The sequence below is a fragment of the Pungitius pungitius genome, chromosome 4, assembly GCF_949316345.1.
Source record: "Pungitius pungitius chromosome 4, fPunPun2.1, whole genome shotgun sequence".
In the NCBI taxonomy this organism is placed as follows: domain Eukaryota; kingdom Metazoa; phylum Chordata; class Actinopteri; order Perciformes; family Gasterosteidae; genus Pungitius; species Pungitius pungitius.
The window spans coordinates 18,806,564-18,830,136 of record NC_084903.1 but is presented as its reverse complement, the minus strand read 5'-3'; the positions used below and the strand labels follow the sequence as shown (position 1 = coordinate 18,830,136).

The window sequence follows — 23,573 nt, the reverse complement described above, 5'->3', positions numbered from 1 at the left end:
GTATTTACTGAACTGCAGGCGACTACGGTAATAACCTATCACACATCTATCCGCATTCTTCAACACCTCCTGCAATATGGATGTAACCATAACTCACGAGTGGTCACGAGAAGACAGATTTTGTCACAGACTGTGCAGAGAAAATGACTGGATGAATCTGTAGGGTGGATTACAATCGCTGGATTAAGAACCAGGCGAACTGCAGACGAACTTTCTCCAGGCATGACTTAATGAGTGAGAATAGTATGGGATGCTCGCTGAGTTCGCTGAGGTCATTTAATAAATTAAACCATCAAATCAGTGGCCTGACTGTTCTCAAGCTGCATGTACCACATCCCCTTGAAGGTCTAAATATGGCCTCCTATAATCCTCTCAACCCTTAACCAGTGCTGCTGCATGGGCGACCTCGTGTGGCCGGTGGAGGTACTGTAGACACACTCAGCACGCATTCCGCACCATAATCGCCGACAATGAATTAAAACTTAAAAGCAACTGAGCAGGTGATATATTTACGACTGGGATTTCATTTTATGAGAGCAATTCAGTCGTTTTTTAATTGCAAAACACCCTTTACCTGTTTCATTTCTTTCTTTTGTTCATTTTCCGTGAACAATTTGGGTCAGTCATTTCATTCTTGTATTTCTGTAGATGTCACTGATAAATACTTCTTCTGATGGATGCATTCGACTCGAAGCATTCTTTCTGCAAACAGCCATTCTGTGCAGAACAAACTTCCCTCTACTTTACCGCCCTCCCTCCAGTTTGTCCATCGGAGACCACATTTAAAATGTAACCCCACCTGAAAGCTCGCACGGACCAATCGGCTGGAGGAGAGTCAGAGCTGTCAGCACACCCTTCTTTGTTTGTAACCAATCAGAGTGGATGTGTGCCCTGTTGCCCGAGGGGAAAACACACCCATGGATGCGTTAATTACGCATCACTTATCTGTTGCCAATGTGTTCACAACGCTGGACCCTCTTTTGGGCTTTTTGCAGCGGTTGCCTTCATTTTTTAGTCAATCTAGTATGGAAAGTAGACAACAATGGCTCACCAGGCTGAAAAATGAACTTAGCAACAGTCCTCTGGTATCAAATGTGGCTTTTGGCTTCATCCTCATGGGACTGGAGAAGCTGGTGGAGCTGGAGTTTGAGTGTCCCTGCAACCCTACGTGGAACGGAGTATTCTCATCAGCGTTCTTCATCATTCCTGCCGTCATGGCCTTCACCTTGATGCTGATCATTCAAGGATGCAGATTTGACGCGTGGTGCAGGAAAACGGTGTCCCTCTCCAGCTTCGTTCCTGCTATCGTGTGGCTGATTTTGTTGTTCCTCGATGGCCAATACTTTGCTTGTGCCATGACAGACTGGAAGGGTAGATTCGTAATAGTGGACAAGGCAGCTCCGCAGAAGTGGTGTGAGCCAATTAGCGAGGGAGACGTCACCCCACGAGAGCTGATGCTCCGCTCACAGCAGCTCTTTGTTTTTTCTCAGGTGAGTTGAATGCTTTATATATTATATAATATATATATTACACATTTCTGATTTATGATCATTGGAGTAAAAACACCTCCCCCTGCCAGTATGCATTGTTAAAAAATGTGTATATATATATATATATTGTAATGCTTTTTGGGCTTTTGGAAACTATCATTATAGCTCTGTTGATGAACAAAAATGCCCTTCTCCTGTGGATGATTACTAAACAAAGTGTTGCTCTAATCCTTTGTACCTCAGGTCATAGGCATAGTCCTCCTCATTTTCATCTGTGTGGGTCTCATAGTGTACGTAATCAGAGAAAGCTGCGAACAGGAGATGGAGATGCAGGATGCAGATGTAGCCGAGCTCACTGTGCTTAGGATGAGCTCCCTGCGGACCAGGACGTCCTGAGGGGGGGACTTACACCACCCGACACACCTGCCCTGCAGGCATGGACACGTTGTAAATACCCTCAACAGACTTTACTATGACTTTTTGTAACTGTTGTCAAGAAGTGTTGCTTGAAAGTATTTGCCCACTAGACAGATTTGACTTCAGTATTAAATGGTCAATGTTTACCGTAAAATACGGATATAATTGAAACACAGTGTTTTATTTTTCTGTTTTACCATTTAATATGTAACCGGTCTTTGTTCATCACATATGTCAGAGCTGCGACTCATCCGATTTTAAAGGGCCCTTTTAAAGAATAGTTGGTTATTTTTGTTGTTGTTTTTTGGTGGGATGAGGAGATGGACAACATGGCTGTGCGTTGAGTATCAAGCTTCAGCCAACAGTTGGTGGGCTTGGTTGAGTGTAAAGTTTGTAACCAGGGAAAAAGCACTCAGCCTGGTTCAGTCCAAAGTCTAAACAGTGCTTAGTCATCTCATTAGTCTGATCGGTCCAACAGTAAAAAACAATTTGCCGTTTTATCAGTGGTTATGGTACACTTTAATGTGCATGTAAGCAGTTGCCATGCAACCTGGGAAAATGACTGCAAGAAGTAGTGCGGTACATAACCCCCCCCTTCCTGAGAGGCAGGGAAATCTCTTCCCCCGCCCACACACTTTGGGTGGCATCAATATTCTTATCCATCTCACAGCGAGACGGCAAATACGAATATTTCCTCAAATGTCAAGCTATTTGTTTGCAGTGATGTTTCACTTTGACCCATTCAGTGTGTGTTTGATGGACGAATAATCGGCCGGAAAAAAAGTCAGTTCTGCTTTCTCACCTTTTCAACTTTTTACACACTTTTAACTTTTCACATGGAAGTTTTCTTTGTGCCTTTGGTATAAGATATGATTGTGGAATCCAAAAGTCAGGGACTATTGATCTGATCTACCCTACAATTACCTGACTGGTATAAACCCTAATAGTTAGAGGTGAAGGTTCCCAAAATGAAGACCTTCCATCATGATGAAATTTCGCTTGAAATGTTTTTATTTTCCCTCCTGGATGGCAACTGTATTCCTAATGATTTGACCTTTTGGACAGCTGGAGATGTAAACACAGGTTCATGATGCTCTGTATTATGGCTTCAACCAGCTAATAGTATGATGTACACAAATTCTGTTCATTTTTTTATTGTTTTATATTAAAATTATTTATTTATTTAAGAAAAATAAAAAAAAACTCAGGGATTTTTATTATCAGTCACATCATAATAGCATTTAATCAGTAGTTTCCACAATCCTCACAAACCTGCACGGCTGGGAACTTGAATGTGTCTTAACATGTGATGAACTCAGCTGTGAAAGTAATGTTGATTGTAAAATCAAAACAATATGGTAACATTAGGAACATCCTTTCAACTTTGGACTTGTATTATATGCCAAAAGACAACAGCAGAACAATCAGCACGACACATGCTACAGTCATGCTGTTTACAGAGGAACACAAAGCCTGGCTGCAGATTCTCCGGCTAGTGACTCCTTTGTGTCTTACCACATCCTTTATGGGGGAGAGACTGGTCTGGGTACTGAGCTCAAACGCTGAAACCCACACAAACGGCAGTTATGACCCTCTGACTTATATCTTGTCACTTACAATGTTTCCCTGGTGCCAGTTAAGCCCATTAACTGTAGGAAGTGGGGCAGATCCTGCGTGCTCGTCCTGAGGGAGGGCTTATTCACTACTTCCTGTATGCCTTTAGAGGAAGTTGTTGTCTTCATCCGCTCCTCTTTCGTCAGTGTTAGACACAGCAGAGCACCATGCTCAAACAAATGGTGTCCCTAAACTGATTCATGGAGTCATGAGCCATTTGAGCAATAAACTGCTTGGACGACCTTGGCGCCCGGAGTAGCCGGCGTATCACTCTCGTGACTTTCAAAGGTAATTCAATAAAACCTGCTATCTTGACTTTTTTTTTTGACACAGTAAAATCTCAAGACGCATTCAATAATTAAGTGAAAGCCTTAAGGGCAAAGGGACAGAAATATTAAAACACATTGTCATCTCTCCAGAGCCACAGGCTCCAGACGACCGTTTTATGGCAAAGAACTCCGACTCAACCAGTTGTTCCTTTTCTTTTTTATTAGTTTTTTTTTAACACCCAGGACTCTTTACATTGAAGACGCAAAACAAATCGTTTCATGTCATGCGGTTGAACTTTTTTATTTTTTCTCAAAATGGTTATCAAAAAATCTATTTTAATATAATTATATTGACTAATAAAATGACATTTAAAGGTCAGATTAAAATGAGAGAGGCAACATTGAAATTAAGATAATGTTATTGTTTGTCCAAAAAGATTGTTCAATATTACAAAATTGAGCTCGTCCAAAGACACTTTAGGGTGCATTTAAGAGCCAAGTTTTGTTTTGGTATGTTTCTAATCTTGGTGTGAAATTGGATAATTAAATTCCACGCTTTGCTTGGATGATAAAAGAACATGAATTTCCAAAACTGCAACATTAAGGAAGTTATGCAGTTGTTTGAAAATCATATTTCCGTGTTGCACAGTGAGTTGACATTTTTTTGGAAATGAGTGGAGCAATACATGGACCAGGTCCTTCTATGGGGTGCATTTACATTTAACATTTATATTTAGATAAAACATTTATATTATTTAACAACTTTGTGTTACTGCTAAACATTATCTTTGGAAAAGCTATTTCATGTATTTACATGAATTTATCTCTAAATGTTTGAACAGGTGACATATGGATATTGTCGTGCTTTTTTTAAATTTGATACTAAATGTACCAAAACTGTGCAGGATTTTAGAATGTGTGACATTTTACAAATGGCGCCCTAATATCCTTTCTTGTCCCAAACAAAAGGATGAACTCATGAGTCCTACCAACATAGAAAAAGCTTGTACTTCCTTCAAAGGCAGCAATTTTGCAGCCCCTTTTGACATGTTTGTTTAAAAGGCTTTGTGAAATAATGTGTAAAAATTCGGTGAAATCAAAGAAAATCTGCCACCGCTATGTTCTTCTTTGTTGATAAAGAAAAGCATTATAAAACACTAAATGACCATTGTCTTTTTTACTAAAATCAAATGTTTTTTTTCTCTCAACTAATTAAAAAAGGAATTTTTGGTTTTACTTATATATACTGTATATATATATATATATAGTATATACTGGAATCATATTGCATTGTGATTGCTCCTTACATTTTTTCAAATTACATTGAATTTTTCTTCTCAGACGCACGCAGCATAAACACCTTATCAATGCAGCTAAAGTGCTTTTAATTATCAGCACAGCTCCACCTAAGAAGATAATCCCATCCACAGAGTGGTAGGAGTACCAGGGCATCCTGTATGACTCTGTTCTCAGGTGAGCTGCACCTTTGTGCCTCATGACAAACTCCATCCAGAAGAGGGCGGTGTCCAGCGGCTTCATGGGCTGATCTCTGTGCAGCCTGGAGAGCCTCTGCATGTTCATCCTGTAGGAGGGATCCTTCATCACTTCCTGCATTGCATTCAGGAAGTTTTTGGTGTTCAATTCATAAACATCCATAACTTCTGCAACGCCCTTTGCTCTGAGTCTAGAAAGGTTGTCGGCTTGATCAAAAACAATGGGAATGCCTACCATTGGTACTCCGTGATATATGGCCTCATATATTCCATTCGTTCCTCTGTGATATACATATTTTTAATGTCCCAAGAGGTCATTCTGTGGCATCCAGTCTACAAGTATTAAGTAGACTGGTAGTAGAAAATATCAGAAAATATTTATTGCCATAATATATCAGACATACAAGGAATTTGACTTGGCGGTTGGTGTTAGACATTGGATAACAAGACAACATAGTGCATGGAATTAAATAAAATATAATAAAAAAGAATGTTATGAGTTAGTAATCTAAAGCTATGGGTTTCTTTAAAAATAAAGTGCACCAGCGAACAAAGTGAAAGTGAAAGTGACATTTTTTGTGTGGTGCATGTGAAGTGTGAAGAAAGAGAGCGGTGGGAAGAGTCAGTCAGGGGGTGCCCCGGGAAGACACTGTTTGTGTGGCGGGAGGTCTTAGTCCTGATGGACCTCAGCTTCCTGCCAGATTGAAGGGGCACAAAAAGTTTTTGTCCGGGGTGGCCGGTCGATCACCATTGTACCTCCAGATTACGTTCTGCGCCAATTTAGCAAAAGCTGCAGCTATCTCATGAGCTATCATTGGGAAACTCTCCAATCACTGTCCCAAGTGACGATGAACGCATGCGCTTATTCCTTTTAATATCCCGTCCATCAGAGCTGTAGAAGTCACTGATACATATATCTCCATCTTTATTTATTTTCTGTGAATTTTGAATTTTAGGCCAGTCATTCTATTATTGTATTTTTGTAGAAGTAACTGATATATATTTCCTCTGATAAATGCATTTAACTCAAAGCATTCTTTCTGCAACGGGCCATTCTGTGCAGAACAAACTTCCCTCCACTTTACCGCCCTCCCTCCAGTTTGTCCATGTGAGACACATTTCAATTGTTACCCCACCTGAAAGCTCACACGGACCAATCAGCTGGAGAGGACTCAGAGCTGTCAGCACACCCTCCTTTGTTCAAAACCAATCAGAGTGGAAGAGTAGCATGTTGCTGAGGGGGAAAGATACTCTTGGATGTGTTAATTTCACATTGCTTTTCAGTTGCCAATGTGTTAACAGCACTAGACCCTCTTTTGGGCTTTTTGCAGCTGTTGCCTTCATTTTTCGCTCAATCTAGAATGGAAAGTATACCATGGCTCACCAAGCTGAGAGATGAATTTAGCAATCGTCCTCTGCTATCAAATGTGACAGTTGGATTGATCCTCATGGGACTGGAGGAGCTGATGGAGGTGGAGTTTGAGTGTCCCTGCAACCCTACGTGGAACGGAGTATTCTCATTGACTTTCTTCATCATTCCTGCCGCCATGGCCTTCGCCTTGATGCTGATCATTCAAAAAGGCACATTAGAGTGGTCCAAGAAAACCGTCTCCTGCTTCGTTCCTGCTATCGTGTGGCTGATTTTGTTGTTCTTTGATGGCCAATACTTTGCTTGTGCCATGACAACCTGGAAGGGTAGATTTGTAGCAGTTGACAAGGATGATCAGATGAAGTGGTGTAAGCCAAATGTCACCTCAGAACTATCTATGGGAGATCTATGGGCCATAACACAGAAGTTCTATGCTTTTTCTCAGGTGAGTTGAATGCTTTCTAGTTTACACATTTTTTGTGATCAGTGGAGCAAAAACACCTCCCTCTCAGAGTTTACCTGGTTTAAAAATATGTAATGTGATGCTATTGTCCTTTTAAAAACTATCATATCCCTGTTAAAACACTTTGATAAACAAAATTGCACTTCTTCAGTGGATGTTTACTAAACAAAGAGTTGCTCTACTGTTTTGTACTCCAGGGTACATCCGGGGTCCTCCTCATCTGCGTGTTTCTCATATTGTGTGTCATCAATGGACGCTGCGATCAAGGAGATGTAATTCAGGCTGGAGAAAATGTGGCGTTGCAGAGTCCTGAGGCCGTGGCGTTGCAGAGGCCTGAGGCCGTGGCGGTCTGAGGGGGGCTTACACACCCCCCAACACACCTGGCCTGCTGGCATGGACACCCTCAACAGACTTTACCATGACTCTTTGTAACTGTTAGAAGGGATGCTTGAAAGTATTTGCCCAACACAGCTCTGAATTTAGTATTAAATGGAGAATGATGGTGCCATTTGCTGTAAATATGGATATTATTGAAAACATATTTTTCTGTTTTACCATTGACCATTTACTTTGTTCATTCCATTAATCATTGCTGCGATTTAAAAGAATAGTTGGATATTTTTGCTGTTTTCTAGATGAGGAGATGGATAATATAAGCTTCAGCCAACAGTTGGTGGGCTTAGTTGAATGGGGACCTGGAGGGTCTCTCCGAAGAATCGGCAGAGCATTCGGGTATTGACAACCCGTTTGGGAGTTTCTATCATCGTCATTTTGGTGAACATAAGACCATGCTTTTTCCATCCTAGCACCCATTGGTTGTTTCCTTGCTATTCTAGTTACATGTGACTTTTGCTGCATCCACACCTTATTGAACAGACTGATTGTCACTGTGTTAACTAAGGAGAAACAAACTTCATCCCGACTCCATCCTATATTTTGACTCTGACGTAGACGAGTATGAGTGTTTTTTGTTGTTTGACTTTTTTTTCACATTCTACTTGTTTTATTGATACTCTTCATGTTCTTTTTTCATGTGTTGCTATTCAGGTTTTATTTTTCATGGTTTATTTTTCATGATTTTGATTGTCCATTTTATCTTCTGTTTTTTATTTTTTCCACGTAATAAAAAAAAGGAAACTCTGTATGCATGTACGCAGCTTTCCGTGACTAATTCTTCTTTAGCTTGATTTGTCTCTTCCTGGAAAGCATTAAACCAGTTCTGCTCCACCTAAGGTTGACCTAAGCCAGCGTCTTCAAAATGGTTTGATGTTGTACAACAGGACCCTTGAGGCGTACCTTCAGAATAAGATAAAGCTGTACGTTTTATTCACTCAATGTATTTTCCACTATCACTGTGATACATGTAAATGTAAATAATATGTAACTGGTCTCATGCCTTTGTTTTTTTCATATTTTGGGGAGTTTTTCCTGTGCCGATGTGAGGGTTTCGGGACAGAGGATGTTGCATGTAATTTGTAATTTGCGATTTTGGGCTATACAAAATAAAATGAATTGAATTGAATTATCAGCATTTAAGCTCTTTAAAAAAATAATGGGATGTTTTTTTGGTGGGATGAGGAGATGGACAATACGTCTGTCCATTGAATATGAAGCTTCAGCAGACAGTTGGGGGGCTTAGTTGAGCTTAAACTTTGTAACCAGGGAGGAAGCAGTCAGCCTGGTTCATTCACTCGATGTGAGTCTTTTCCACTGTCACTGTGACACGTGTCTGTGAAAACTTCTTTCCGCTTGCAAGCAAAGAAATGAAATAACTCTTTTCTATTCCTTGGTTGTTGAAGTATCATTGAAAGGTTTGACCACATTGATGAGACTCACTACATCAGCTAGAAACAAAGTCAATTCTGCTCTCACCTTTTCAACTTTTTCAACGTTCAACGCTTTTTCAACGTTTTTTTAACATGGAGGTTTTCTTCATACCTTCTCTTTTAGCTATACTGAAACAAGAGGAGTCAGGGAAAATTGATCGGATTTAATACTTTGTGCCTTGTACAATAGTTTGAGGTGTATGTGCCCAAAATGAAAATCCTCTGTCATTACGAAGTTTCACTTGAAATATTTTCCCTCCTGGATAGCATCTGTCTCCAAACTGAACTGATATTCCTAATGGTTTAGCTTTTGTACAGCTGAAGATGTAAAAACATTTTCATGATGTTCTGAATCAAGGCTGCAACCAGTTAATGTACACAAATTCTGTAACAGACTTTCAGTTTTTTTCTTTTGATATTTTTCTATGACAAAATGTATTTATTTATTTTAAAAAAAGCCTTTAGGGTTTTTTTATCCGTCACATTATAATAGCATTTAGTCAGTAGTTTCCACAATCCTCACAAACCTGCACTATTGGGGACTTGAATCTGTCTTAACATGTGATGAACTCGGCTGTGAAACCAGGTGTGATTGTAACATCTCTCTATCAAGAAACCTTTTACAAACAACATGGTGGGACAAAATAATATGGTAAGATGAGGAATGTCCTCTTAACTTTGGACTCTTGTTATATGCCCAAACTTTCAAAGACAACAGCTGAACAATCAGCATGACAGATGCTAAAAACAACGTGCTATTTACAGAGGACCACAAAGCCTGCCTGTAGATTCTCCGGCTAGTGACTCCTTTGTGTCTTACCACATCCTTTATGGGGAAGAGACTGAGCATGTACGCTGAAACCTACAGAAACGGCAGTTATGAAGCTCTCCTAAGAGGGGACTTACACCACCCAACACACTTTGTAAATACCCTCAACAGACTTTACTATAACTTTTGGTAACTGTTGTCAAGAAGTGTTGCTTGAAAGTATTTGCCCACTGTGATGGCCCAGATGGTGAGTACCGCCAAACGAAGACATTCAAGAGGCATGGTACTACCCCAGAGGATTCTCATAGGCAACTCCTCCCCACGCAGGTGTCTTGGGTTGTCCATCACAGGTGTATTTAAAAAATCAGGCAATCTGGAGCCTTTTTAACCTCAACCAGAGGTCTTGAGCTACTGAGGGGTGAGAACCAGACGCCTCACCAACCAGTCTCAGGCGTGTAGCATGACGGGAGAAGAATAATTCCTGTCTCGCTCTCTTGCCTCAGGAGGAGCCCGACGGAGCCCCGGTCGCCAACTGCCAGTCCGGGAAATTTTTCTTTGAGTTACTGTTTATGCGCCCCCTCTCTTCTCCCGCTCAGTTTATAAAATAAACTGCTGTCATATTCAGCGCAACTCCTGTGTCTGACTGCACTTTTCCAGTTTGTGTACCCAATGTTTTCCCTCGTAACCAGGGCTTGAAGTTAACATGTTTGCCCACCAGCCACTGCGGGTAGTGGTTTTCCAAAGTTACTAGCCTACTAGACTACAACTACTTGTTGTGAAATTGAGTTTAATTTGTTTAAAGATGACTGTGGTTTATTGCATATAACTGGTGCAGGGGTGTAAAACTCTGCCGACTTCATGAGGACATTTAACGCAACACTTTGTTGTCTTTGTCCATTTAGTCACAATACTTTTGGCCTTTATGGTTCCACTGTGGAATTTCTTGTCCCAACTACCAAAGAGACTTAATATTTTCTTGGCTGGATCATGAACCGCCATTCTCGACCGGACTTCCACTTTTGGTTGAACGGCCTTTTCTTTTTCTTTGTCTTCTCTTCATTTCTGGTTTCATCACCAGTTTTTCTCTTTTGTATCTGCCCGGGTGTTCCTACACCTGCTCTGTGCCGCTACATCCTCGCCCTGCACTGAGCAGGTATCCTCACGTTGCATCAAAAGCCTCCACTTGTCACGTGTGTTTGAGCGTCTATGTTGCTTAGTAACAAACGTACGGTGGTCGAGACGGTTTAACACTATCTTTTCAAGAAGTAGCGTGTGAACTGGTTGAATGCGTGTGTCTCACGCCTGCAGATTCTCAGGCTATCAACACGTTTGTGTCTTACCACATTCTTTATTGGGAAGAGACTGGTCAGGGTAGTTAGCACGTACGTTGAAACCTACAGAAACGGCAGTTGTAGGAAGTGGGGCGGACCCTGTATGTTCATCCTGAGGGAGGGCTTATTCACTACTTCCTGTATGCCTTTAGAGGAAGTTGTTGTCTTGACACAGCAGAGCACCATGCTCAAACAAATGGTGTCCCTAAACTGATTGTTGCTCAAATGGCTCATAACTGCATTAAACTGCTTGGATGACCTTGACACCCGGAGTAGCCGGCATATCTTTATTTTGTAAGAAGACATTGACGCAATAAAATCTCCAGAGACATATTCACATTCAAGAATTAAGTGAAAGCCTTAAGGGCAAATATTTAAATACATTAATAACCCTTTAGAGCCACAAATGCGCTATTTTGAGACTCCAAATCAAACAGATTCATCACAAATAACCAACAACCGTTATGAACGTTAAGAACTGAGCCGACCTGAGCCAATTTTTTCTTGGCTTTTTTTTATAACACCTAATTAATAAAAAATGTTTTTTTCTATATCATGAAAGACAGAAGACATACTGTAAAGACTGTTCAACATTTTAATTTTTTTTCCTAAATGGTTACTTCCATGTACAAAAATTATTAAATGATCCCAACATATTGACTAATGAAATCTAAAAGGTCTGAGAGAGATAGAACATCAACATTGACATTAAGATAGTAATTTTGTTTGTAGTAAAATATTGTACCATATTACAAAATCCGACTAATATAAATAAACAATTTACCAGTTTAAGGGCCAGGTTTAGTTTTGTCTTTTCAGTGTTTCAGTGAGTTGGAAACCTCTTGGAAATCAGCGGAGTTATACATGCATAGAGTCCTTCCTCCGAGTCCTGGAGGATGAACTCATGAGCACTACCCACATATTTAGAAAAAACTTGTAATTACTTCTTACAGCAATTTGGCTGCTTGTTTTGACAAAGAATGTGTAAGAGTATCCTGAAATTAAATATAATCAATCTTACATCTATTTCTTCTTTGTTTATAAAGATAAGCATTATAAAGAACTAAATAACCATTCTCATTTTTACTAAAATCAAATATTTTTTTTTCTTTCAACTAATTAAAAAATGTATTTTTCAGTTAACCACATTGAATAACAGTAATTCTTGAGTCAATATGTTCTTTATATACTAAAGTCGTATTGCATTGTGTTTTCTACTTACATTTTTTCAAATCACATTGACTTTTTCTTCTCAAACACACGCAGCATAAACACCTTATCAATGCAGCTAAAGTGCATATGATTATCAGCACAGCTCCACCTAAGAAGATAATCACATCCACGGAGTGGTAGGAGTACCAGGGCATCCTGTAGGACTCTGTTCTCAGGTGAGCTGCACCTTTGTGCCTCATGACAAACTCCATCCAGAAGAGGGCGGTATCCAGCGGCTTCATGGGCTGATCTCTGTGCAGCCTGGAGAGCCTCTGCATGTTCTTCCTGTAGGAGGGATCCTTCAACACCTCCTGAATACCCTGAAAGAAGGTTTCCTCAGTCATGCTAAAAATATCTATTACCTTCCCTGCTCCTCTTACTTCAATTCTTAACAGATTATCGCGCTGATCAAAAATGAGGGGAAGGCCTACGATAGGAACACCGTGGTAGATGGCTTCTTGAACGCCGTTTGTTCCACCATGAGCCACAAACAGTGCCACCTTTGGATGTCCTAAAAGGTCATTCTGTGGCATCCAGTCTACTATTAAAGTGTTGTTGCCCAGAGTGGCCGGCTTGTTGCCTTTATATCTCCAGATGACTTTCTGCGATAATCTGGCGAAAGCTGCAGCAATCTCATTGGCTAGGTCATGGGGAAGCTCGCCAATCAAAGTCCCCAGAGACATGATGATGACCCCGTGCTCTCCAGAACTCTCCACAAACTCCTCCAAGTGTTCAGGAAGAGGCTTTGCTGGTTTACACTGGAAGCCTCCCATGTAGATAACATTAGGCATGGTGGGCCGAGGGAACTCAAACACAAAGTCCACTCTCATCAGCCACAGGTCTGCTGCTTGAAACAGGGATTTGAAGTCCATCTCTGGACCCAAGTATTTATCAATCAAGCCGGCATAATTTGGTATAACATAACGTGCAATTTGAAATTCTGTGAAACCAAAAATAATAACATTAAGAAGTCTCTGGAGAAAGCTCATCTTATCTGAAAGCTCGGTCCCTGTCATTGGAACATAAGACAGAGGAGAAGGAGCGATTGAAAGATGGCCTTCACCTTGACTAGTCCACCTGACATTGAAAACAAGAGGCAGCCTGAGGTAGTGGGCCAGAATGACCCCACCTGGTAGAGCAGGGTCTGCAAGGACCAGGTCATAATTTGCATCTCGCAGCGACTGAATAAGTTCTTTGTTTTCAAAAAGCAGCTCAAGCATTTTACGCGTTTTCTCATGCAGCTCAAGCACCTTTTCTACTTGTTCCATTTCCAGTTTAAAACGTGTCCAAACAGACTTCCCCTCCCTCTGGATTTTCAGCAACTGGGCCACAAAAGTACTTAAAAAGTCTTCATTGTATCCAGACTCCGAATCGAGCGTGATTGAAGAATAGAAAGGTGAGGTTTCCTTGATGTACCAACTGTCTGACCATCGCACAACGGAAACCTGGTGGCCCCTTGAGTGCAGTTCCTCGATGATGACGTTCATGTTCACCCAGTGGCTTCCGTCCAACGGAAAAACAAGGACCTTCCCGCCGTAAACCACAGGTGGACAGAGCAGGCAGAGAGCAATCCGGACCCAGGGAAGATACATTTTCTGTTGAGGAGGGAGCATATCGCTTCTTAGTAAAAGCATCTTTGCATTACTACAATTCATGAATTACACAAATTAGTCTGTCACATTCAGTTTCATTAAGGAAAACTGTGAACCGTTGTTTGTCAGTTCAAAATTAATATTATAAAAAACACAGTAGTACAAATAGATCGCTATCAGTTATTCATATTGGTAAAATATTTTTGAAAAGATTACCTATTTTTTATGCAGGGACGTTTGTTCTATATTCTCCTTTGTAAGAGAGCTGAACAAGTGCTTCCAGTCTTCAGCCCGAGCAGGACTTTGGAACAGGGAAATGTTTTGTTGATGCTGATAAGAAAGTACAAAGGGGAGAGAAAGCCATGTGTCTCACTCTGCAGCAAAAGCTGCATCAAGACAATTTACTAAAGAGTGACTAATAACTTTTATCAAGCTGGGTTATGTTCGTTCTTGTGTTCAGCTTGTGACAACAAATCAAATGATGGGACCAGCTAGTGATATGTTGTGGCCTACGATGCCTATGTGTGTGTTATTTTGTCTTTTGTAAAAATGTAGTTTTCTTGATGGTAGTTTGCTTTAACAGGGAGGGAAAATACTTTGAATGTGTGAACAGCATAACCTCCTGGCTGGTAAAGGTACCAACACACCCTCTTATTTGTAATACCTATTCAACTAACCCTGAGGTTTGCCTTTCCACTGAGCAGTGGATCCGGAACCTCTACTGTCAGTGGCCCCTTCTGAGTACGTGAGGACATTGTAAGACCCCAAACTGCGTGAGGGTCCTCTCGAGTACATTGCATGTAATTTAAATGATGCTTTTATCCAAAACGACTTAAATTGCACCTTCAACCCATGGTTTAAAAGGGCGTAAGGGCGCCTGTGGAGTAGTTAGTTGTTGGATATCCTGCTCAGGGACACTTAGACATGGTACATGGAGCAGCCAAGGTTAAAACTGTGTGGGTGTGTCTTACTAAAGGAAAAAGCAATTAATAATGTGCCTGCTCAGCTTAAACAACAGGAAGCGTCTGAATTGGGTGTAGATAATTGAACATTTATTCGTTAACCAGTTTAAAGTTTAAATACTTTGAAATGGTCTTTTCTCATGTTTCTTTATTATGTCATCCCGGGACTCACTCGTTATATGTAGTTTTTCTACAGAAATGACAGAGTAATATAACACATAAAAAATATATATTCCTTTCGATCTTTAACCAATCACAGCTAGACATAGCAAAACATTAACCAATGTCAAAACTGATCATTCCTTCTTTACTGTTTAATCCAATTTTACTTTTCTTTTACAACACAATCTAAAGCATGACCACAGTAACGCAGCAACCAATAACAAAGCAACAACTCCGATTGTCAGTAAAAATAGCATCACATCCACAGAGTGGTAGGAGTACCAGGGCATCCTGTAGGAAACTGTTCACAGGTGAGCTGCACCTTTGTGCCACATGACAAACTCCATCCAGAAGAGGGCGGTGTCCAGCGGCTTCATGGGCTGATCTCTGTGCAGCCTGGAGAGCCTCTGCATGTTCATCCTGTAGGAGGGCTCCTTCATCACTTCCTGCATTGCATGCAGGAAGTTTTTGGTGTTCAATTCAGAAACATTCATAACTTCAGCAACACCCTTTGCTCTGAGTCTAGAAAGGTTGTCGGCTTGATCAAAAACAATGGAAATGCCTACTATTGGAACTCCATGATATATGTCCTCATATATTCCATTCGTTCCTCCATGATTTACAAATTTTCATATTATTGTAGCGTGTCTGAAGTTCTAAAATGTATATGGTTCTGTTACTGTTAGTGTTGCTTATAATAGTTTTATACTTTTATGTCCCAGGAGGTCATTCTGTGGCATCCAGTCGACAAGTAAAGTGTTGTTGCCCAGAGTGGCCGGTCGTTCCCCTTTATACCTCCAGATTACCTTCTGCGGTAATTCAGCAATAGTTTATCAATCTCATCAGCTACCTCATTGGATAACTATGCAATCAATGTCCCAAGTGACATGATGATTAATTCCATGCTCTTCCTTTTAATATCCCGTCCATCAAAGCTGTAGAAGTCACTGATACATAATGTATATCTCCATCTTTATTTATTTTCTGTGAACATTTTAGGCCAGTCATTTTATTCTTGTATTTCTGTAGAAGTCACTGACACATATTTCCTCTGATGAATGCAATTAACTCGAAGCACTCTTTTTGCAACGGGCCATTCCGTGCAGAACAAACTTCCCTCCACTTTACCGCCCTCCCTCCAGTTTGTCCATCAGAGTCACATTTAAAATGTAACCCCACCTGAAAGCTCTCACAGACCAATCTGCTGGAGAAGTGTCAGAGCTGTCGGCACACCCTCCTTTGTTCAAAACCAATCAGAGTGGAAGTGTAGCATGTTGCTGATGAGGAAAACACAGCCCTGGATGCGTTATTTTCACATTGCTTATCTGTTGCCAAGGTGTTGACAACGCTAGACCCTCTTTTGGGCTTTTTGCAGCTGTTGCCTTCATTTTTTGCTCAATCTAGAATGGAAAAGGAACCAACATTCTTCGGCGTGCTGACAAAGGATCTTAGCAAGCGTCCACTGCTGGCAAATGTACTTCTGGGCTTCATCCAAACGGGACTGGAGAAGCTGATGGAGGTGGAGTTTCAGTGTCCTTGTGAACCTATATGGAACAAATTCATCTCATCAGCATTCTTTATCCTTCCTGCCCTTTTCACCTTCATATTGATGCTGATCATTCAAATACGCGCATCTAGCACGTGGTTCAAGAAGACCATGTTTAGCTTCGGTCCTGCTATTGTGTGGCTGATTTTGTTGTTCTTCGATGGCCGATACTTTGCTTGTGCCATGACAACCTGGAAGGGTAGATATGTAAAGATCAAAGAAACAACTTCGCTGAATTGGTGTGAGCCAACTGGAAATGTAACCTCATCAGAAAAACTGATGAGCCGCTCACAGGATTTCTATGCTCTTTCTCAGGTGAGTTGAAAGCTTTCTAGTTCAAAGAATTCTTATTATCGGTGGAGCAAAAACACCTCGTCCTCAGAGTATGCCTGGTTGAAAAATATGAATTCATGATTTAATGCTATTGGCCTATAGAAATTAATAGAGCTCTGTTAATACACAATGATGAACAAGAATGCACTTCTTCTGTGGATATTTACTAAAAAAGTGTCTCTCGTTTGTACTCCAGTTTGTAGGCATAATCCTCTTCTGTTGCATCAGTGTGGGTCTCATAATCAATCAAGTAGTGAAATGCATTCAGGCTCAAGATGTTACTCAGCCTGGAGCGGGTGTTCAGGCTCAAGCTCAGCCTGGAGGGAATGCTCAGGCTCAAGTTGAGGGAATGCTCAGGCTCAAGTTTTTACTCAGCCTGGAGGGAATGCAGGCTCACGTTGTTACTCAGCCTGAAGGGATTGCTCAGGCTCAAGGAAATTTGCAGGTCAGTGACTCTAGTATCAGCCAGACCAGCGGGGGACTTACACTACCCAACACAACTGCCACTCAAGACGATACTCAGCATGGAGAAAATATCGCACTCACTGAGGTCTGAGGGGGACTTACACCACCCAACACACCTGCCCTGCAGGCATGGACACTTTGCAAATACCCTCAAAAGACTTTACTATGACTTTTCGTAACTGAACTGAACTTGAAAGTATTTGCCCACCAGACAGATTTGAATTTAGTATTGAATGCCGGTCTGCTGGTTTGAGTTTCAGTACATCAGCTAGAAACAAAGTCAGTTCTGCTCTCTCAGTTTTTACACACTTTTTTTAACACGGAAGTTTTCTTTGTGCCTTCTGTATTAGCTATAATAAAACAAGTGGAATTCACAAGTCAGCGAATATTGATTGGATCTACTATTATGTGACTTGTACAATAGTTTGAGGTGTTTGTGCCATTTAAGAAAATGTTCCATCATTATGAATTCACTTCCCTTTCAATTTTCAATGTTTTTGTTTTCCCTCCTGGATAGCAACTGTCTCCAGACTGAGCTGATATTCCTAATGATTTACCTTTTGGACAGCTAGAGATGTGAAAACATGTTCATAATGCTCTGTATCATGGCTGTAACCAGTTAATAGTTGGATGTACACAAACTATGTAACAGGTTTTTTAGTCTTTAGTCTATTTTTGTATTGTTTTATAATTTATTTATTAATTTTAAAAACTCAGTTTTTATCAGTCACATTATAGTAGCATTTAGTCACTAGATAGTTTCTACAATTCTCACAAACCTGCACTGTTAAATATGTCTTTGTTGGAGAAGAACTTATCTGCACATTTGGACTTTCTCAGAAACTGGGTGTGTGCATCCTGTTCATGCAGCTGGAATCCATTGTTTCATTCCTTCTGTCAGGATGCCTGGGTCACATTTAAGAGAGGGTCAAGGGTGTTATATAGGACATCTGTGTCTCATACTAAAATTCCTTTGTGCAGGGGGGGGTCTTCTGAATGAACAACACAAACTTCTCTGAATTGTATAAAAGCATTAATTTCTGTACTTTCAGCTTGTATTGATGATTTCTGGATTCTTTAAGATTATTCCATATTCTAGTTGTTAATAAACACTTAATCAAAAAGCAAGTTTAAGATACTTTTGATTTCTCACAAGGGCTTAATTTACAAATTTTTACCACAGTCTTAACATGTGATGAACTCAGCTGTGAAATCAGGTGGCAAATACACGACAGCAGGATAAGGGATTAAGCTGAGACATTCAGGTTATCCTGGATGAATTTAGCTTTGACTTGGTCCCACGAAATCAGGTTGAATTAAACCCAGCCAAGTAACCGTGGCGATTTATCTATGCAGGTAGCCTGCTCCAGACCAGGTTAGATTAATCCTGGAGTCTCATGTGATCAATCAGCTGCCACTTCGATCCGAAACAAACTTGTTTAACAGTTATTACGTCTTCTGAATGTGTTATTTATTTTTATTAACATGCATTACTTGTCACTATTGTTGTCACAAAACCCTACTATTGCAGTTGTTAGATCAGTGGTCTCACCGATGTACCAGCTGTCTGCCGCTCGAATGACAGTCACCGCGTGCCCTCTTGAATGCAGCTCATCAACGAGTACCTTCATGTTCACCCAGTGGCTGCCATCATTTGGGAAATACCAGAACCTTCCCACCGCAGGCAGCTGGAATGATGCCAGCCAAAAGAGAGATGATGGAGGCCTGAGACACATACATCATGCAGAAATCTTCAGTAAACAGCGCCGTTTGAAATGCAGGAAGATTTAAAAAAACAAGAGCTGCCACTTTAGTATTCCAGGAAATGTGTGCACTAAGTGCCTCCTGTCTTATTTTTGTTGAACCCCAATCAACTTGAGCAGAAGTGTTTTTACAACAGGAAATGTTCCTTCTGTGGAAATATTTACTTGACATGTCTGAACAGCACAACCTCCTGGCTTGCAAAGGTACAAACATATCCTCTTCTATAACCCTGATGTTTGCCTTTCCTTATAATACATTTACTGGCAAGGCCTCCTTAATAGGATATGAGGACCTTGTACGACCCCCAACTGCAACCTCCCCCGCCCCCCAAAAAAACAAAAAACTAATTGGGTCTTTCCTTCTTTGCTTTGAATAAATTGCATTATAAGATATAAACTCATAAAAAGGGTTTTATTCATAAAAGTTACATATCAATTTACTTTTCCACTTAACAGTTTTATTTCATTTCGTAAACATATTTTCAAGTAAGTTTATTAAAGTTGGAGACAGTGAAATAAATTATTTCCTCATTTAACAGGAAGTATTTTAAACCATGTTTTCTGTTGCAACGTGTCAAATTTCCACTGGTAATTCTTCACTGTGACTCATTTACCGGTTTTTACTATCTGACTTTCAGACCCTTTTCATGCTGTAAGATGAAAAATAAAGGTTTGAGCGATTCCTGTCATTATCAGTGAGGGTCTTCTCAAGTACATTGCATGTCATTTAACTGATGCTTTTATCCAAAGCGACTTACATTGCACCTTCAATCCATGGTTTTACATGTGTAAAACGGCTTAAGGGCGCCTGTGGTGTAGTTAGTTGTTGGATATCCTGCTCAGGGACACTTGGACATGGTACATGGAGCAGCCAAGGTTCAAACTGTGTGGGTGTGTCTTACTAAAGGAAAAAGCAATTTTTAATATGTCTGCTCAGCTTAAACAACAGGAAGCGTCTGAATGGGGTGCAGATAGTTGAACATTTATTTGTTAACCACAGTTTAAAGTTTAAATACTTTGAAATGGTCTTTTCTCATGTTTCTTTATTATATCAACTCACTTGTTACATATAGTTTTTATACAGAAATGACAGAGTAATATTACACATAAAAAATATATATTCCTTTCGATCTTTAACCAATCACAGCTAGACATAGCAAAACATTAACCAATGTCAAAATTGATAATGTCTTCTTTTCTGTTTAATCCAATTTTACTTTTCTTTTACAACACAATCTAAAGCATGACCACAGTAACGCAGCAACCAATAACAAAGCAACCACTGCGATTGTCAATAAAAATAGCATCACATCCACAGAGTGGTAGGAGTACCAGGGCATCCTGTAGGACTCTGTTCTCAGGTGAGCTGCACCTTTGTGCCTCATGACAAACTCCATCCAGAAGAGGGCGGTATCCAGCGGCTTCATGGGCTGATCTCTGTGCAGCCTGGAGAGCCTCTGCATGTTCATCCTGTAGGAGGGCTCCTTCAACACCTCCTGCATTACATTCAGGGAGTTTTTGGTGTTCAATTCAGAAACATTCATAACCTCTGCAACACCCTTTGCTCTGAGTCTAGAAAGGTTGTCGGCTTGATCAAAAACAATGGGAATGCCTACCATTGGTACTCCATGATATATGGCCTCATATATTGCATTTGTTCCTCTGTGTCTTACAAGATGTTTTATACTTTTATGTAAAGTGTTGTTGCCCAGAGTGGCCGGTCGGTGCCCTTTATACCTCCAGATTACCTTCTGCGGTAAATTAGCAAAAGCTGCACATATCTCATCAGCTACGTCACTGGGAAACTCTCCAATCAAAGTCCCAAGTGACATGATAACGAATCCATGCTCTTATTAATTTTAATATCCCGTCCATCAGAGCTGTAGAAGTCACTGACACATATTTCCTCTGATAAATGCATTTAACCCCAAGCATTTTTTTTGCAAACAGCCATTCTGTGCAGAACAATCTTCCTTTCACTTTACCGCCCTCCCTCCAGTTTGTCCATCAGAGACACATTTCAAATGTAACCCCACCTGAAAGCTCTCACAGACCAATCTGCTGGAGAAGAGTCAGAGCTGTCAGCACACCCTCCTTTGTTCAAAACCAATCAGCGTGGATGTGTGGCATGTTGCTGATGGGGAAAACATACTCTTGGATGTGTTAATTTCACATTGCTTATCTGTTGCCAAGGTGTTCACAACGCTTGACCATCTTTTGGGCTTTTTGCACCGGTTGCCTTTTGCTCAATCTAGAATGGAAAAGGAACCAACATTCTTCGGCATGCTGACAAAGGATCTTAGTAAGCGTCCACTGCTAGCAAATGTAGTTCTGGGCTTCATCCAAACGGGACTAGAGAAGCTGATGGAGGTGGAGTTTCAGTGTCCTTGTAAACCTACACAGAACGGAGTAATCTCATCAGCATTCTTTATCCTTCCTGCCCTTTTCAACTTCATCTTGATGCTGATCATTCAAAAATGCAGACGTGACAAGTGGTTCAAGAAGACCATGTTTAGCTTCGGTCCTGCTATTGTGTGGCTGATTTTGTTGTTCTTCGATGGCCGATACTTTGCTTGTGCCATGACAACCTGGAAGGGTAGATATGTAAAGATTAACAAGACACCTTCGCTGAATTGGTGTGAGCCAACTGGAAATGTAACCTCATCAGAACAACTGATGAGCCGCTCACAGGAGTTCTATGCTACTTCTCAGGTGAGTTGAAAGCTTTCTAGTTCAAAGAATTCTTATTATCGGTGGAGCAAAAACACCTCGTCCTCTGAGTATGCCTGGTTGAAAAATATGAATTCATGATTTAATGCTATTGGCCTATAGAAATTAATAGAGCTCTGTTAATACACTTTGATAAACAAAAATGCTCTTTTTTAACAAAGTTTTGTTCTACTCTTTTGTACTCCAGGGTATAGGCCTGGTCTTCCTCCTCATCTTCTGCATATATCTCATAGTGTATGTATTCAAAACATGCTGCTGTGAAGGCAGGGATATTCAGGCTGAAGGAGATCGTCCGGCTGAAGAAGATCTTCAGGGTGAACGAGGTGTCAACCTACTGAACGTTGCCGGTCTGAGGGGTACCATTTAATATGTAACCGCTCTTGTGCCTTGGTTCGTCCCATATGTGAGTGCTGCGACTTAACAGCTTTTGAGGGCTTTTTTGTTACAGTTTTTTAGGTAAGAAGATGGATAATATGTTTGGCCATTGAATATGAGGCTTCAGCCAACAGTTGGAGGGCTTAGTTGAGTTTAAATTTTGTAACCAGGGAGGAAGCAGTTAGTATGGAAGCCCATTTCAGCCACAAAAAAAAAGAAGGGTTAGAAAGTCGAAATTATGATTTAAGAAAGTCGAAATTATGACTTAAGATATGCGCAGCTTCCAAAGGTCAAACGGTTTTCTAGCCACTGACGATGTGTAATTATGTGTAAGTACAAGTACAGTTTACAAAAAGTACAAAAAACACCCGTAAACACTCTAAGCCAGTGTTTCTCAACTGGTGGGTCGCGGACCCGTTTGTAGTGGGTCGCGGGCCTTTGCATGGTAAAATAAAAAAATAAAAAAAATAAAATAAAATTCATCCTGTGCGTTTATTTTGTCGTTTTTTTTCCGGCTCGTCCGTCCATGTTTTCAGTCAGCGCGGCATTTACAACGCAAAAGCACCCTCCCCCCCCATCGTCGACACCGCTAGCGCAACCTCTGTCTTGGCTCACCCTGAACCAAAAGGTTTTCTTGCCACTGATGATGTGCAATTTTATGAAATCAGCAGTGGCACTTGACAGCTCGGTTGGCCGACGGCGTAGCGCCGCCGTCTTATAAAGTGTTGCTGTTTTGCTCGACTGCATGGGTTTGAATCCAGGTTGTGGCGATCTTTTAATAAATGTATGTTATTTTATTTATTTCTTTATACGTGGCAGTGATGTAGTGCTCACTTATACAATCATAATCGCTGCATTGGATATGGGATGCATTTTGAACATTTTCAGCAATATGTGTGACGAATCAGGTGACCGAGGCAGACAACATCTGCCTGTCGGGGGAAAACAAACATGCACGCGTAGACAAACCAGTAGTTGAAAAACCAGTAGCTATGTTGATGTTGCTGTAACGACATCCCCCTTTGAGAAATACAGAAAACACATCACTGATTACTAACAGTATTAATTTCCGTGTATGAATCAACATCACTGACGTTTCCCGGGCCATAGACAAAAAAAGGACCGGATAAAGCGTACAATGACGAGTGTCTTGGTCATGCCAACAATAGCTTTCGCGTGCCGAGTCAACGCATTGCGTTGTAATGACGTTCATGGGATATTTCAACACGTACCAAATATTGTTTAAAGCGTTGATGTTATCCTCCTTTGAGAAACACACAGAACACATCGCTGATTACTGACAGTTTTCATTTCCGTTTACGAACATTTAACGTTACGTTACCTCAGGGGAACATGGTTCATCAACGGTGAAAATATATTGTAGCCAAAACT

General features: G+C 40.7%; 4 protein-coding genes and 1 pseudogene across 4 annotated transcripts in view; 2 read left to right on the top strand and 3 right to left on the bottom strand.

Moving 5' to 3' along the window:
* Positions 1-23,573, top strand: part of LOC119227129 (UDP-glucuronosyltransferase 2C1-like) — a 76,706-nt gene that overhangs the window by 25,831 nt on the left and 27,302 nt on the right. The gene's annotated exons all lie outside the window — the stretch shown is intronic.
* Positions 12,177-14,155, bottom strand: LOC119197559 (UDP-glucuronosyltransferase 2C1-like). Its single transcript, XM_037453976.2, has 2 exons — positions 14,062-14,155; positions 12,177-13,848 (listed from the first exon to the last, which is right to left on the bottom strand). The coding sequence occupies exon 2, from the start codon at positions 13,843-13,845 to the stop codon at positions 12,256-12,258; it is 1,590 nt and encodes a 529-aa protein (XP_037309873.2). The 5' UTR covers positions 13,846-13,848; positions 14,062-14,155; the 3' UTR covers positions 12,177-12,255.
* On the bottom strand, positions 15,077-16,143 carry LOC119197566 (UDP-glucuronosyltransferase 2A2-like; annotated as a pseudogene).
* Positions 16,277-18,431, top strand: LOC119197571 (uncharacterized). The gene is made up of 2 exons (XM_037454003.2): positions 16,277-16,830; positions 17,045-18,431. The coding sequence occupies exons 1-2, from the start codon at positions 16,375-16,377 to the stop codon at positions 17,402-17,404; spliced, it is 816 nt and encodes a 271-aa protein (XP_037309900.2). The 5' UTR covers positions 16,277-16,374; the 3' UTR covers positions 17,405-18,431.
* Positions 20,279-20,944, bottom strand: LOC119195859 (UDP-glucuronosyltransferase 2A2-like). The gene has a single exon (XM_037451167.2). The coding sequence runs from the start codon at positions 20,906-20,908 to the stop codon at positions 20,279-20,281; it is 630 nt and encodes a 209-aa protein (XP_037307064.1). The 5' UTR covers positions 20,909-20,944.